General features: G+C 61.2%; 1 protein-coding gene across 1 annotated transcript in view; it reads right to left on the reverse strand.

Moving 5' to 3' along the window:
• Nucleotides 1–13,783, reverse strand: part of UNC13A (unc-13 homolog A) — an 82,079-nt gene that overhangs the window by 61,485 nt on the left and 6,811 nt on the right. Inside the window, exons 4-11 of the mRNA XM_026655082.1 lie at nucleotides 10,187–10,304; nucleotides 9,169–9,292; nucleotides 8,420–8,493; nucleotides 8,064–8,118; nucleotides 6,064–6,099; nucleotides 4,320–4,530; nucleotides 3,028–3,153; nucleotides 166–666 (exon numbers count right to left, since the gene is read on the reverse strand). Coding sequence (XP_026510867.1) covers nucleotides 166–666; nucleotides 3,028–3,153; nucleotides 4,320–4,530; nucleotides 6,064–6,099; nucleotides 8,064–8,118; nucleotides 8,420–8,493; nucleotides 9,169–9,292; nucleotides 10,187–10,304 — 1,245 coding nt within the window. The remainder of the gene's footprint in view (nucleotides 1–165; nucleotides 667–3,027; nucleotides 3,154–4,319; nucleotides 4,531–6,063; nucleotides 6,100–8,063; nucleotides 8,119–8,419; nucleotides 8,494–9,168; nucleotides 9,293–10,186; nucleotides 10,305–13,783) is intronic.

The raw sequence follows: 13,783 nt of genomic DNA on the forward strand, positions 1-13,783 counted from the left end.
GAGCCACGGGCTCTACGTTCCAGCTCCCTTAGCCAGCACCGGTCACTGCACGGCTCAGCCCAGCTGCCTGGCCCCAGGGTGGGGGAGCACCCTAAAGACCCTGCAGGAGAAAACACCACCCACCTGGGAGCCCTTCCTCCCTCCACCAGCCCCCCCTCTCCTCACCCCTCCGCTGGCTTTTGGGGCTCCGGCACTCTCTCTGGGACTGGGGGCTCCTCTGCTGCTGGCTTTTCCTGGGGGATCTCCGGAGTTTCCTCCGGGACATACGCTGCCTTCTCTTCCTTCCTCTCCTGCTGCTGCTTCAGTGCTGGCACCTGCGGCAGGGGCACTTGTTGCTTCGCCGGCGGCTGTGGGTAGGGCTCGCGCTCCGGGGGCTTGGCCTCGTCCGCCTCCTGGTCCCGCGGCACCTCGGCCTCCACCTTGGGGTAGTCCTGCTCGTTCTCGCTGTAGTCCTCGTCCTCCTCCTCGGGGTAGAAGTCCTCCTCCCAGCGGGGCGAGTCGTCGTGGTAGCTGACGGAGCTGTGGCAGGAGTGGTAGGAGTCCCCGTCCCGCTCGTCCAGCTCCGAGCCCCGCAGGCTCTCGTTGTCGGGGTCGAAGTCGTCGCTCAGCTGGGAGCTGCCCTGGCTCAGCTCCCCGGACGAGGCGTAGCGGCTGCTCCCGGTGGGGCTGCGTGGGGCGGGTGGGGGTGGGGTGGAGGGGAGAGAAGGACAGAAGAGGATTAAAATGGGCCTTTGGGTCCGAGCGGGTTCCCCCTGCCCCGTCCAGCCACCTGTATCCCACGGCAGCTCTCATGCCCTTCCCCAGGCGGCCGGAGCCTTGCTGCCAGGCGGCGCAGCTGAGGGGAAGCGTGCCAGGATGGGCGCCCTGGTACCCGCCCGCGGCTTGGGCACGTGGGTGAGCCGGCAGCGGGGGCAGGGAGGGGGAAACGTTGCCACTTTCCATTCCTGCTCCTCAGCCCCAGGGGGCTTCGGAGGAGGCCAGTACCACACCGCTGGTCTGGCCCCGATCCTGGGCTTCACGGCTAGGCTAATGGGGAATTAGAGGTTGGCCAGTTAGGCTGGGGTACCTCAGAGACCCCTTGCCCATCCTCTCAGCAGCCCCCAGGTGGCAGAAAGAGCAGACGTGCCTGTTAGCCAAGACATGCAGTGCCCACCTGGGAGCGGCGCTGCACGGGCAGCCGGGTATATCCCACGCCCATGGTTCCCCCCACCGCCCCCCCGCACCCACCCCATGCCCCTCCACATCCCCACCCGTGTGCTCTTTCCAGCCATTCCCTCTTCTCCCCATCACTCACTCCTCCATCGCACCCAGAAATCCCCCCCACCATTCCCAACTCTTCCTTCTCCCCACAGCTCTTCTCTCCTGGCCTTCCTTCCCCTCTCCCTCTGCGGCTCACCTCCCCACTGCCCTGCTTCTCCGCCAGCCCACCCCAGACACGCTCCTCGGGCCTCTCCCCACAGGCCGAGCCCACTGCTCAGGGATCCGGTCGGGGTGAGGCTCCGGGGGAGCAAGGTGGAGGGGTCAGAGGGAGGGGGTTAGGGGAGAAGGGGGTCTTTGACAAACCAAACCACTGGACACAAGGAGGGAGAAAACCAGGGCGATTCTCCGAGCACCACAGCAACCGCGGTGCCTCTGAGCGGAGAGGCTCACAGTAAGCGCATGCAGACATAGTACAGGGGCACGCCTGGGGATAGGCCGACACCACGTCTCCGGCACCGGCAGTGGAGGGGGGGTGGGAGGGGGACGCACACACTGGCACGGGTGCCCTTCTGGCTGAGCCCCGCGTTCTGCAGGAAGCCGCTGGAGGGGCCGGTTGTCTGGCCTGGGAGAGTGTGGGTGGCTTGGGGATCGAAGCACCAGGGGAGGTCATCCAAGCTCACAGAGCTGGGACCCATCACAGAGGGGACCCAGCCAGGTTGTGGCAGAGAAGAGAGGCAAGACCTCCCAACTCCGAGCTCCTCAGCACCCAAACCCCACCCCTCAAGAGAGAATTGAAAGAACAGGAAAAATGCTCCAAAGCACAGGCGTTGCCCCTCCCATGTGAGTCCTGGAAACCCCCGAGCGCACCCAGGTCTCAGGGTCAGGTTTCCCCAGGCAAGGGTAGGTGTCCTCAAATGCATTGCACATGCTCGTCCGTTTCCACCCCATGAGGCCTAGTGCTCCCCCGCCAGGCAGCTACCCTGGCCCCTCGCTGCTGAAATCATTCCCAGGCCACCCGGGCGGGAGCCAGCGGCAGCGCTGACGCCCTGCATGTGAATTCTGTCCCGTAGGGAGGGGCCGGGTGGATCCCGAAGACCCAGCATGCAGGAAGGCAGGAGATCCTGCCCTTCCCCGTTCCTCTCATGCCTTCGGCATGTGTTGGTGGAGGGTGTGCTGAAATCCGGAGCCTGGCTTCCCACCCCGCTGAGCGCGGGGAAACCGCACCCCGGAGATGGCTGGGGCAGCCAGTTAGATGGGGCAACAGGGACCCCAAGTGAGGGGCGGGCGACCCCGCCTTTGGGGTGGTGGAAATGGGACTGGCCGAAGGACCAAGGCTGCGTGGGCCGACCAATTGAGTCCAATCCCAGCCAGGTGAAGGAAGCTGCCAGGCTCGGTCCTGCCCCATTTAGGTATTTCTACCCCCCTGCACTGGTTCTGTCTCAGCAGCAGGGTCAATGCCAACCTGCCCAACTGGCATCAACTGCCCGATGGCCAGGGAACCCTGCCTCAGTGAGAGCCCTTCAGAGAACCGGTCCGGAGCACCGAGCCGGGGGCCCTAGAGGCATCTCTTGCTGCAGCTGGGATGCATGTGCAATGCACTTTACACTGGACACCTCGAGGAACCCATGCAAAGGAGCCTTGTCATTTCCCCCCGGGGCCGAGGAATCTGATACCCAGGAGGGGCCGGGGATGGGGAGGGGGGTGGGTAATTCCGGCAGCCAATGGGGGCTGCCATTGCCGGGACTGGTATCGGCCTAACCCGGGCGGCAAGGACCAACCACAGCACTCTGCGTCAGGCACAAGGCTAGAGACAAGGTAGAGACCCACCTATCCGATAGGTCTAGGGACCGCCTGCTCTCAAGGGAAAACTGGCGGCTGGTCCGCCTGCTCGACTCGGAGGCGGACTCAGCGTCGCTGCGCCCGTTTGTGGCAGAATCGACGCTATCGTAGCGTCTGCCGGGGAGGAGAGGAACATGGTCAGCAAAGGTCACCCGGGAACCAACGACACCACAACAGACAATGAGCTCCCAGCAGGGCCGCGCAGCACGCCCCCTCCTCTCTTCGGGGCCGCGCCCCCTGGCATCCGCCCTCACACCAACGGAGCCATGGCCCTGGGGGTCCTGTGGCCGTTCCCCCGATGCCCCAGGGAGTGTCGGATTTTGGGGAGGGCTTGGAGCAGATTCCCCAATCTGGGATCTCCCTGAGGGTAGGAGTGCAGGGTCTTGAGGCTGAATGCTCAGGAGCAGTGAGGCTGTGGTGCCAGCAGATAGATCGGTGCAGGGAAGGCAGATGGCATGGGAACTTCCCCCTACAGCGCTGCCAATGCGGACAGCCCGGCTACGCTTCCAGGCCTCTGCAGCATCCTCAGCTACTCCACTCCTGGTCTGTCCCTCACAGCCCTGCCCGTGCACCTAAATCCCGATCAGCTATAGCCCTGCCCTCGGTGTCTCCAGAATGGAGAGGACTGTCCCTGGGACTCGGATGCATCCCCCCAACCTTCATCTCCTCGATGTTTATTAGGGTTTTACCCTTCGGTGTTCTAACACTAGCCAGGGATTAGATGGGGAGGAAGCACTGGTTAGTCAAACTCCACCCACAATCCAAAACTCCACCCACAATCACTCTTTCTACTATCACAGAACAGTTAACCATGGCACCGCTGGAACCCACCATTAGGTTTCAGAGTTAACCCCCAGCGAGAGGAATGCAGGCAGCCGGTGGCCCCTCTCCTCAGGCAGCAGGATCTAACTGCCTGCAGCCTGCACAGCCTCAGGGGCTTTCCCCACAGAGCCTGGATTTTAATTTTGAATGAAAGCTAAGATTCTGGAGGAAGCGGCTGGGGTCGGCACAGAAATGCTAGGGTGGGCACCACTGCATACCAGCTCTGTCCAGCCTTTGCCAAGAGCTATAGCTAATCTGCCCAAGGGCACGGCTTTTTCTCCTCCTCTGAGACAGCCCCCTTCCCATCCATCTCTCTCTCCCTGATTGCTGCAGCATAGCCTGGCCTAACCTCTCCCACCTGATGTCTGGGGCCGCCGACCACCAAGCGTCTGTCTGCGGCGCAGCAGGTCAATATCACAGGCCGTCCGAGGGCCGGCGTCGGCCTTCCCCAACTCTACCTGATGGGCCGCTGATCCGAGTAGTCCATCTCGTAGCTCTGCACGGAGTCCGTGTACGAGTCGCGGGAGCTCTGCTGCTGGTGCCTCATGGGATACTGGTGGACCGAGGCGTTGGGCTGGGACGTGGTGTAGTACGGAGGCGGGATGCTATTACTGGTCTCGCTTCGGTAATCGCTGTCCCGGTCGTCCATGGTGCTGTCGGGGTCGTCATCTGCAAAGGGACGGTTGCCACCGGTGAGCATTTTACGCGGGACGGGGCCAGAGGCCACCGCGTGACAGAGAGGCGCGAGATAGCCAGTGTCTCAGCAGCAAGGACAATGCCAACCTCTACTGCCTGGCTGGCATCAATGAGAACCGGGCCACTGCTTCAAAGGCCCCCGCCTCTGTGGGACTTTCCCCTAGGAGACTCAGCTGGAGAGGCCTAGAGAGGGGCCTACGCTTGGTGGGCACTGACGTCCAGGGAGTTGCCAGTGCCCAGCAGCTCTGGGTATCTGGCCCCGGCTGTGTGAGTGGGGAGAGGGGCGCTGGCACGTGTTGGGCACACAGGGAAGGTTAGTGCTCCAGGAGCCGATGGCTCTGCCCAAAGCCATGCTGCCCCGGTGCGCCCCAGCAGCAGTCTGCTTCCCTGTGCCCGTTCACGCTGCCCCACCCCCTGTGCACAGACCGCTGGCAGAGGCTAGACCCTGGTGGCTGGGCACCATGCTAGCTCCCCAATCCTGCAGAACTCTGTGCCGCTCACGGCTGCCCTCCGCCGCCTCTTCGGGCGACCGTCCCTGGGGTCCCTTTGGAGGCAGTGGGCCCGAGGCAGGAGTTTGAGGCCGTGCGGTTCCGCCGCGGCGCCTAGCACTGAGCCGCAGTTCGGCTGGTGCCGTTGGAGCGGGGGGAGCGGACTCGAGGGGGGGATTTAGCTCTGGGCATATTACACTGGAGCGGGCGCGTCGGTCCCAGCTTGGGCAGATGTCAGCAGCGTGGCCGTGGTGCCGCGAGCGGGAGGCCGAGGCCTGCCACAACGGGGGGCGGTACCGCCACGTCCTCCAGGCCTGGGAGCGCCCAGGCCCTTCAGGGCATCGACCCACCAAGCGGCCTCCCCCAGCCCAGCCCGCAAGGGGTGGAGTGCAATGGGATTCCTTATCCTGCAGAATCAGCCAGAGCCGCTACCCCAGCCTGGGCCGGAGGGGGGGGGGGAGGGGGAGTATACATAGGGGGGGGGGGGGGGGGGGGAGGAAGAGATGGAGGAGGGATCTACAGGATGCCGACGTACCCCTACTGCTCTCCTGCCTTGGAGAGGCAGGGGGTCCCTGGGCAACCCTCTCTGCCTGGTGCCCATGGACCAAGAAAAGCCCAGTGCCTTGTGCCCAAAGATTGCAATGCCGTCTGCATACTGCTCCATCCCTCCCCGCCCCGGGGACGGTCCATCCACCCACCCCAAAAAGCATCTGTAGCCGGGCCTGTGCCCCTCTCTCCAGGAGCACGGGGGAGACGTGCCATCTGCATGAAAAGACGAAAGCCAGGCCGGGCCAAAACAGAGGTGAGGCTAGTCCCAGGCCCCCCTGCATTGCCCGCTAGCCACCCGGACCCCTCTGCTCCCCTGCACGGCTCTTCTGTGTTAGCCACCGGGCCTTAGGGGGCTAGAGGAAGAATGGGCCTCCCCCTGGTTGGGGGGTGGGCAGCCCTTTGGGAGGCCAGCGGGTAGGAAAGGGGGGTGCCACCTGCGTTCTGGGTGAGAAGGCGATCGGATACTTACTCTGCTGCTCTCCCCAGCCAAAATAATTCCAGTTGCCTATAAAGAAAAGGGGCAGAGACAATAAGACGGACACGGCTGTGGGAGTAGGTGTTAGAGCCCGGGTGGGAGAACAAAGCCCCTTTTAGAGCCCGGCCCAAAGCAGACCCCCAGCTTCCCCCCGCAGCCCCGATGCTCAGACTCCGGCACTGTGCCGGGCGGAGTCGGGGCTCTGGCTCCAGCCCCGGCCCCCACCAAGCGCTGGGGAAACTCAGACCCCGAGCTGAGCTCTGCGGCCCGGGCTCTTTGCCGTCGGCTCGGAGAGGTCGGATCAGGCGCGCTGCAAGGGTATGTTCCGGACAGGCCCCGGCAGGCTGCAAGACCGGGCAGGACATGGGGTGAGCAAGGATCCGTGGGGCAGGGGGCTGGGGGAAGAGCGGGGGTCTGTGAGAGGCAGATCCAAACGCTCGGGGCAGGCTGGGAGAAAGAGCATAGGGAGGGGGAGCGGCTCTTAAATTCTGGTGGAGCTGGGTCGCCTCCTTCTCGCCCCGGATGGGGGATGGGAGGGGCCGGGGTGTTACGCTGTGGGGCTGCTCCGGGCATCCCGAGCCCCTTTTTCTGTCCCCCCTCCCCGGGAGGAGAGAGACTGGCACTGGGCCCTGAAGCCGCCATCTCCACATCCAGGGCCTGGGGGACCCGTTCCCTGGCCAGATCTCGGCTGGTCGTCGTTCTTCGAATTCGCCAACACGAGCGCGCCAAAAAGACCCACGAGCCGTTAGGCCGGAGCCCGCAGCTGCCAACGCAGCTCCTCGGCCTCTGCGCCACAGCGAGCCAGGGGAAGAAAGCCTGGGGCAGCAGGAGGGAGCAAACGCAGGAGGCCAGAGGTCACGCTGAGGGACGTCACACCTGGCTCCGAACTAATGGGACAGAGTCGGCCCTGGGGTAACCCCACTGACCTCACCGGCCTTAGGGCAGGAGAGAACTAGGCCCACTGACCAATTTGCCCCAACGCAACAGCCCTTTGAGGTGGGTGTGACGAGCCCCCATGTCGCAGAGGGGAAAACCGAGGCACGGAGTGTGTGCGGGGGGGGGGGGGGGGGGGAGTAACTGGTTCAGGGTCACCCAGTGACTCTGCTGCCAGCCGGGCTGGGTGGGGCCACCTCTCACTGCAAGGCCAAGAGATCTGGGGAGGATCCAGCCCCAACTCTGCCTTCACGTGGGCACCTCCCTACCCCAAATGCTCTGGCCCTGATGCCTCAGTTCCTTCCCCACCTCAGCAGGGCCACCCGGCCCCAGCTTCCTCCAGGCTCGGTGCTACTTGGCCAGATCCGACCCTTCTCCCTAAGCCAGTGCTGAGTCCCCATCCCAACCGCTCCCCGCCCTTCCTGCTCCCCCCACCCCGTTCAGGCAACCTGCCTCCCAGACGTGGGCTGAGCCGAACCGACCCTGCTCCAAAGCTTCCCAGGCCAAGGCAGAGGACTGGAGCGGAGGAGAGCGAACACACAGCAGAGGAGGGGAGGGAGACAGAGCAGGGGGAAGGAGAGAGGGAAGGGGGCCAAGGACTTCAGAGGAGGGGGATCACGTCTCCAGCGACCCAGGCCGAGTCCCTGCTTCCCAGGCTGGGGCGTGTGGTCAGCCCAGACCCCTCCCCAGCTGTCGCCCCCTTGCAGGAACGCTGCCAAGCTGCAGCTGCTGACCCAGAGGGGGCGACGTGCTGGGAACCCTGCAGGGTGAGGGCTAGAGGCGTCGTCCCCATGCTAATCGGGGTGGTGTGGGCCGTGCACAGGAACGGGGCAGGAACTGTGAGTTGGGGGGCAAGGGAGACACGGGCCCTATGATCATCCCCACCCCACCTCACCTGGGGGGTCAAACAAACTCCTCCCACCCCACCAGCTCCGTCCAGGCACCATCCAGCCCCCCCGGGGTCCGGCCCGAGAGGCACCTGTGACCCAGCTCTACGGGAGCTGGAGGGTCACGGGCCCAGAGGAGTGGGGGGCTTGATGCTGGAGGTGATCGGTACTTACAGCACTGGGAGCCGGGCACGGGGAGCGGTTTGTCCTGCTCCTCCTGGAACTCGTACTGGGGAAGAGAACAGAGGGGTGGTCACAGGCATCCCGGCCAGGCAGTCTCCGGCCCGGCCCCCTCCCCCCGGCCCCGCAGCCCTTCAGGGGGGTGATGATAGACTCCCAGGGCACTCAGTGCAGATCCCCATGGGACGTCCCCATGGTCCTGTCTCTGCCAGTGAGGCCCTGGCACGCTCGCCCAGCCAGGCACCACCTGAATGCACCCAACCCAGCAGCGCCGGGGGATGGGGGGGAGCTGTGAACTCACACAGGGGATCAGGGCCGGCAGGGGGTGCCAGGCCCCAGGGCTGACTTACATCATCCTGATCCTTCATAGCATTCAGCTGCTCCAGCTTCTTCGCCCAGTACCTGGCCTCCTCCTCGGGGATGTCTGAAAGCAGAGAGGCCCCCTTGCCAGCAGCCCGTGGGGTCTCCGCGGCCCGGCCCCTCCCTCCCAACACAGCCCCTGGGGCCCTGCACATGGGGGCCCAGCTCTGGGTCATGGCGCCAGCCTCTGGCTGGGCCTGCAGCTGAGCAGAGGATGGCAAGGAGAGGCAGCCTGTGCTGGGGGTGGGGGGTGGGGAATGGATCTGTGGGGCAGGGAGGGAAGGGGGGTGGCAGGGCTGGGCCAGAGGTGAGCAGGAGCCAGGGCTCCCAGCTCCAGCCTGGGGGGTGGGAGTGGAGTTGGGGAGCCCCACACCCTGATCGGCTCCTCACCGGAAGGGAAAGGAGGGTGGAGGGGCGGAGCGGTAGGTCGGGCACATGGCGTGAGGGAGGGGATCCAGGAAAGGACTGTGATGACGCCCCTCAGTCCCGACCCGCAGCCCCCTGCTATCCCAGCCCTGGGCTCGCCCCACAGCTCTGCCAGTGCCCCTCAATCCTGAACCACAACCCTATTGCGTTTCCAGTTTTGGGGCCCCCATCTCTGTCAATCCCCCCTCATCTACACATCTGGGGTGTGAGGAGGGAAATATCCCCAAGGAGGGAGAACCCCGGGCACACGACGGGGATGGGGGCACAGGCCAGGAGCCCTTCTCGCCCCCTGGCCCTGGGGAGGGTACTGTACCGAGCGGTAACTCGAAGCGGGTGTCCAGCAGGATGCGGTGGAAGGTGGGGTCCTTGGTGCCAGAGATCTCGTTGTCAGTCATGATGACCTGGGAGTCGAGGGTGAGCCATTCCCCAGGGCCCTCCTAGGGGAGAGAACTGGGGGGGTCAGGACAGACGCCGGGGAACGAAGCCCTGCTTAGATTCTCCCAGCCTGGCAAATAACCCAGCCATGCTGCCCTGCTCTGGCCCTTTCATGGGGCTAAGCCTCACAGCTCTGTGTGCCGGGGGAGGGTCTGTTACTGGGGGGGGGGGGGAAACTGAGGCACAAGGGGGGCAGCGATTTCCTGAGCCAGGAATGGAACCCAGGAGTCCTGAGTCCCAGATCCCTGCTCCCCATCCTGCTAGCAGCCATAGCGAAGAGCTGTGCTGTCTGGACAGCCACATCCCCTCCACCCGCCCCCTGCCTCGAGCTCCCCTTCAGGAGAGGACGATTTGCGGCAGTGCCAGGTCATGGAGCTCCTCCCTGCCCGCAGGAGCAGTGCCAGGGCAGGGAGGCTAAATCCCCGGCCTGCCCCATGGCGCCTTCGAGCGCCGACCGCCGGAGGGGGCACAAGGGCTTGGTACACAGGCTCATCATTAACCCTTTGCACCCTGGAGGCTCCTCCTCCCCCCCAGCCTTGCTTTCCTCCCAGCTGCTGGAAGAGAACCCCAAATCCCCCAGGCTGACCCTCCCCACCCCCAAGCAGGCCCTTCCCCGCCTGTCTCCAGGCATCACCCGCCTGGCTCTGCCAGGATGTGCCCTGGGGGTTAGGAGGAGGCTGAGCCTTGGCACAGGAAGGGGACTTGGGGGTCCAGAGGACGGGTGGCTCTGCCAGGGCACTGGTCCTTCTCCCCGCAGACACAGACCCTCCCCTCGCTCCACCCCCAGAAGGCCGGCAGGTGGCGATGCCCAGTCCGGGCTCCGAAGGGCAGAGAGCCAGGAAGGTCCGGGAGTGGCTGCTGTCTGGGCCCTGCTGGGGAGAGCGCCCCGTGCCTACCTCGTTGGACTGCCGGATGGTCTGCAGGGGGATCCACACCGTCCCCACCATGGTGTCCCAGATCAGCCCCTTGTTCCACACCTCCACCGTCAGCCCCAGGTCCAGCCGGTTAATCTCACTGCAAGGGAAGCAAAGCGACCACGTGCCCATCAGCGCTGGCCTCGTCTGGCTCGCTGCCTCTCCCACGACTCTGGGCAGGCTGGCCCCCCGTCCCCATCGGGCCCCACATATGAGTGAGCTCATGCCACAGGGCTGGGAGTCAGTGCTCTTGCCCCACTCCCCACAGCGCCCCCTGCTGGGAGAGGTTGGGACTGGGGGAGCTGGGAGTCCCCCTGAGCCAGCACTGGAACACGGCAGAGGGAGGTTAGGTAGACAGCGCCAGCTCCCAAAATTGCACTAACTGTGACTTGTCATCTAGACACAGCACAGCTCTGAAAATTGTGTCTGTGAGTTAACTGTGGGGGGGGGGGGCACTTTTTTCTTTGGTAGGTCCTACAAAAATGTTTGAATTTCCCAGCATCCGAGGCGTGAGTTTAACACAGGCCAACGTGCTTCCGAATCTCCTCCCACTTCGCTGCGTAGAAGTCAGAGTCTCCCTCCGTCGGAGGATCCCGCTTCCGAGCAAGGATGAATCTGGAGCCGCCAACGGTTTGACCCTTGTCACTTTAATCTCCTGCGGGAGTGTTTGGCCTGAGATGGGAGCGTCATTCGAGTGCCGGTAATTAGGGCCCTTTGCTGAGTCCCGGCTGTGTCTGCAGTGGCCCAGCTTGCAGCCCCCCGGCCCCAGTCTGGGCCGCGCTCGTGTCTGACGCTTTAAGCAGATGGATGCAAAATGAGGGAGCAAAGGGGAGAGGCATTTTCCTGCCACGTGGAGCAGCCCGGTCCCTTGCTGCTGGGATCCCTCCAGGGTCTGCCTCGGCTTGGGGGTTAACAGCCGCCATGTTCCTAGCAGCCCCAGGCTCTGGGCCTAGCTGTGGCCTCCAGGCCTGCCCAGTGCCCCTCTCTCTGTGACACGGCAGGTGTTTACACTGCTGACGGGCAGGGAATTATTCTGGTCTCACCCTGCTCCGGTTCCCCAGGCCCCCTCTGCAGACTGCAGTGGCTCAGCTGGCAGCCTGCTCTCTCTAACTCTCCACCGGTGTGTCGAGTGCCTTGGGCATCGTGCCCAGGCAGAGAGCAGGGATCCGGCACCCACCTGGGGGTCTGGCAGGGCCAACGGCCATGGGTGCGCCAAGAGACACCTCCCCTTCCCCTCCACCCGATTGCAGGCTCCATGGCCGGGGGGCTGCTGAGTGGCCGGGAGTTTCTCCGGGCCACCCATCGAAGGCGGGGTGACCTGAGACACTCCTGGTGCCACAGCCGCCTCCCATAGTAGCATCTCTAGGAGGGAGATGGGGGCAAGGCCTTGACAGAGGGGATGGGAGAGGTATAGAATCATAGAATATCAGGGTTGGAAGGGACCTCTGGAGATCATCTAGTCCAACCCCCTGCTCAAAGCAGGACCAATCCCCAGACAGATTTTTGCCCCAGATCCCTAAATGGCCCCCTCAAGGATTGAACTCACAACCCTGGGTTTAGCAGGCCAATGCTCAAACCACTGGTGCCTGACTTGGCGTTGCAGGAGACTCAGCGTCCAGCTGCCCCAGGCCATGGGGCAGGTACCGGATCAGTGACCCCTAGAGATAAGGGCAGGGAGAAGAGCTAAGGGCAACAGACCATCTCAGTTCCTGCTGCTAGCTCCGGGGATCCTGCACCCGAGCCCCCGACGTCCCGGTTTATCTGGGGTGCGCCTGATTTTGAGGATTTGTGGAGCTTGTGTGGCACGTGGGTTTTATCGTTTATGCAATTACGTCATGCAATAGGGGACAGCCAAAAAATGACAAGTTTTTAAAGTGCTTATATACCAATGCTAGAAGTCTAAATAATAAGATGGGTGAACTAGAGTGCCTTGTATTAAATGAGGATATTGATATAATAGGCATCACAGAAACCTGGTGGAACGAGGATAATCAATGGGACACAGTAATACCAGGGTACAAAATATATCGGAAGGACAGAACAGGTCGTGCTGGTGGGGGAGTGGCACTATATGTGAAAGAAAGCGTAGAATCAAATGAAGTAAAAATCTTAAATGAACTACATTGTACTATAGAATCTCTATGGATAGTAATTCCATGCTTGGAAAATAAGAATATAGCAGTAGGAATGTATTACCGACCACCTGACCAGGATGGTGTTAGTGACTCTGAAATGCTCAGGGAGATTAGAGAGGCTATTAAAATAAAAAACTCAATAATAATAATGGGGGGTTTCAATTCTCCCCATATTGACTGGGTACAGTCACCTCAGGACAGGATACAGAGATAAAGTTTCTTGACACCTTAAATACTGGTCTTGGAGCAGCTAGTCCTGGAACCCACAAGGGGAGAGGCAATTCTTGATTTAGTCCTAAGTGCAGCACAGGATCTGGTCCAAGAGGTGAATATAGCTGGACCGCTTGGTAATAGTGACCATAATGTAATTAAATTTAACATCCCTGTGGCAGGGAAAACACCACAGCGGCCCGACACTGTAGCATTTAATTTCAGAAAGGGGAACTACACAAAAATGAAGAGGTTAGTGAAACAGAAATTAAAAGGTTCAGCACCAAAAGTGAAATCCCTGCAAACTGCGTGGAAACTTTTTAAAGACACCATAACAGAGGAGCAACTTAAATGTATCCCCCAAATTAAAAACATAGTAAGAGAACCAAAAAAGTGCCACTGTGGTTAAACAACAAAGTAAAAGAAGCAGTGAGAGACAAAAAGGCATCCTTTAAAAAGTGGAAGTTAAATCCTAGTGAGGAAAATAGAAAGGAGCATAAACTCTGGCAAATGAAATGTAAAAACCTAATTAGAAAGACCAAAAATGAATTTGAAGATCAGCTAGCCAAAGACTCCAAAAGTAATAGCAACATTTTTTAAAATACATCAGAAGCAGGAAGCCTGCTAAACAACCAGTGGGGCCACTGGACGATCGAGATGCTAAAGGAGCCATCAAAGACGATAAGGCCATTGCGGAGAAATTAAATGAATTCTTTGCATCGGTCTTCACTGTTGAGGATGTGAGGGAGATTCCCAAACCTGAGCCATTCTTTTTGGGTGACAGATCTGAGGAACTGTCCCAAATTGAGGTGTCATTAGAGGAGGTTTTGGAACAAATTGATAAACTAAACAGTAATAAGTCTCCAGGACCTGATGGTATTCACCCAAGAGTGCTGAAGGAACTCAAATGTGAAATTGCAGGACTACTAACTGTCATCTGTAACCTATCATTCCAATCAGCTTCTGTACCAAATGACTGGAGGATAGCTAATGTGACGCCAATTTTTAAAATGGCTCCAGAGATGACCCTGGCAACTACAGGCCAGTAAGCCGCACTTCAGTACCGGGCAAATTGGTTGAAACTATCGTAAAGAACAAAGTTGTCAGACACATAGATGAACATAAATTGTTGGGGAAGAGTCAACATGGTTTTTGTAAAGGGAAATCATGCCTCACCAATCTACTAGAATTCTAGAATTCTTTGAGGCGGTCAACAAGCATGTGGACAAAGGCA

The sequence above is a fragment of the Terrapene carolina genome, unplaced genomic scaffold, assembly GCF_002925995.2.
Source record: "Terrapene carolina triunguis isolate 2854851 unplaced genomic scaffold, T_m_triunguis-2.0 Scaffold194, whole genome shotgun sequence".
NCBI classification, from domain to species: domain Eukaryota; kingdom Metazoa; phylum Chordata; order Testudines; family Emydidae; genus Terrapene; species Terrapene triunguis.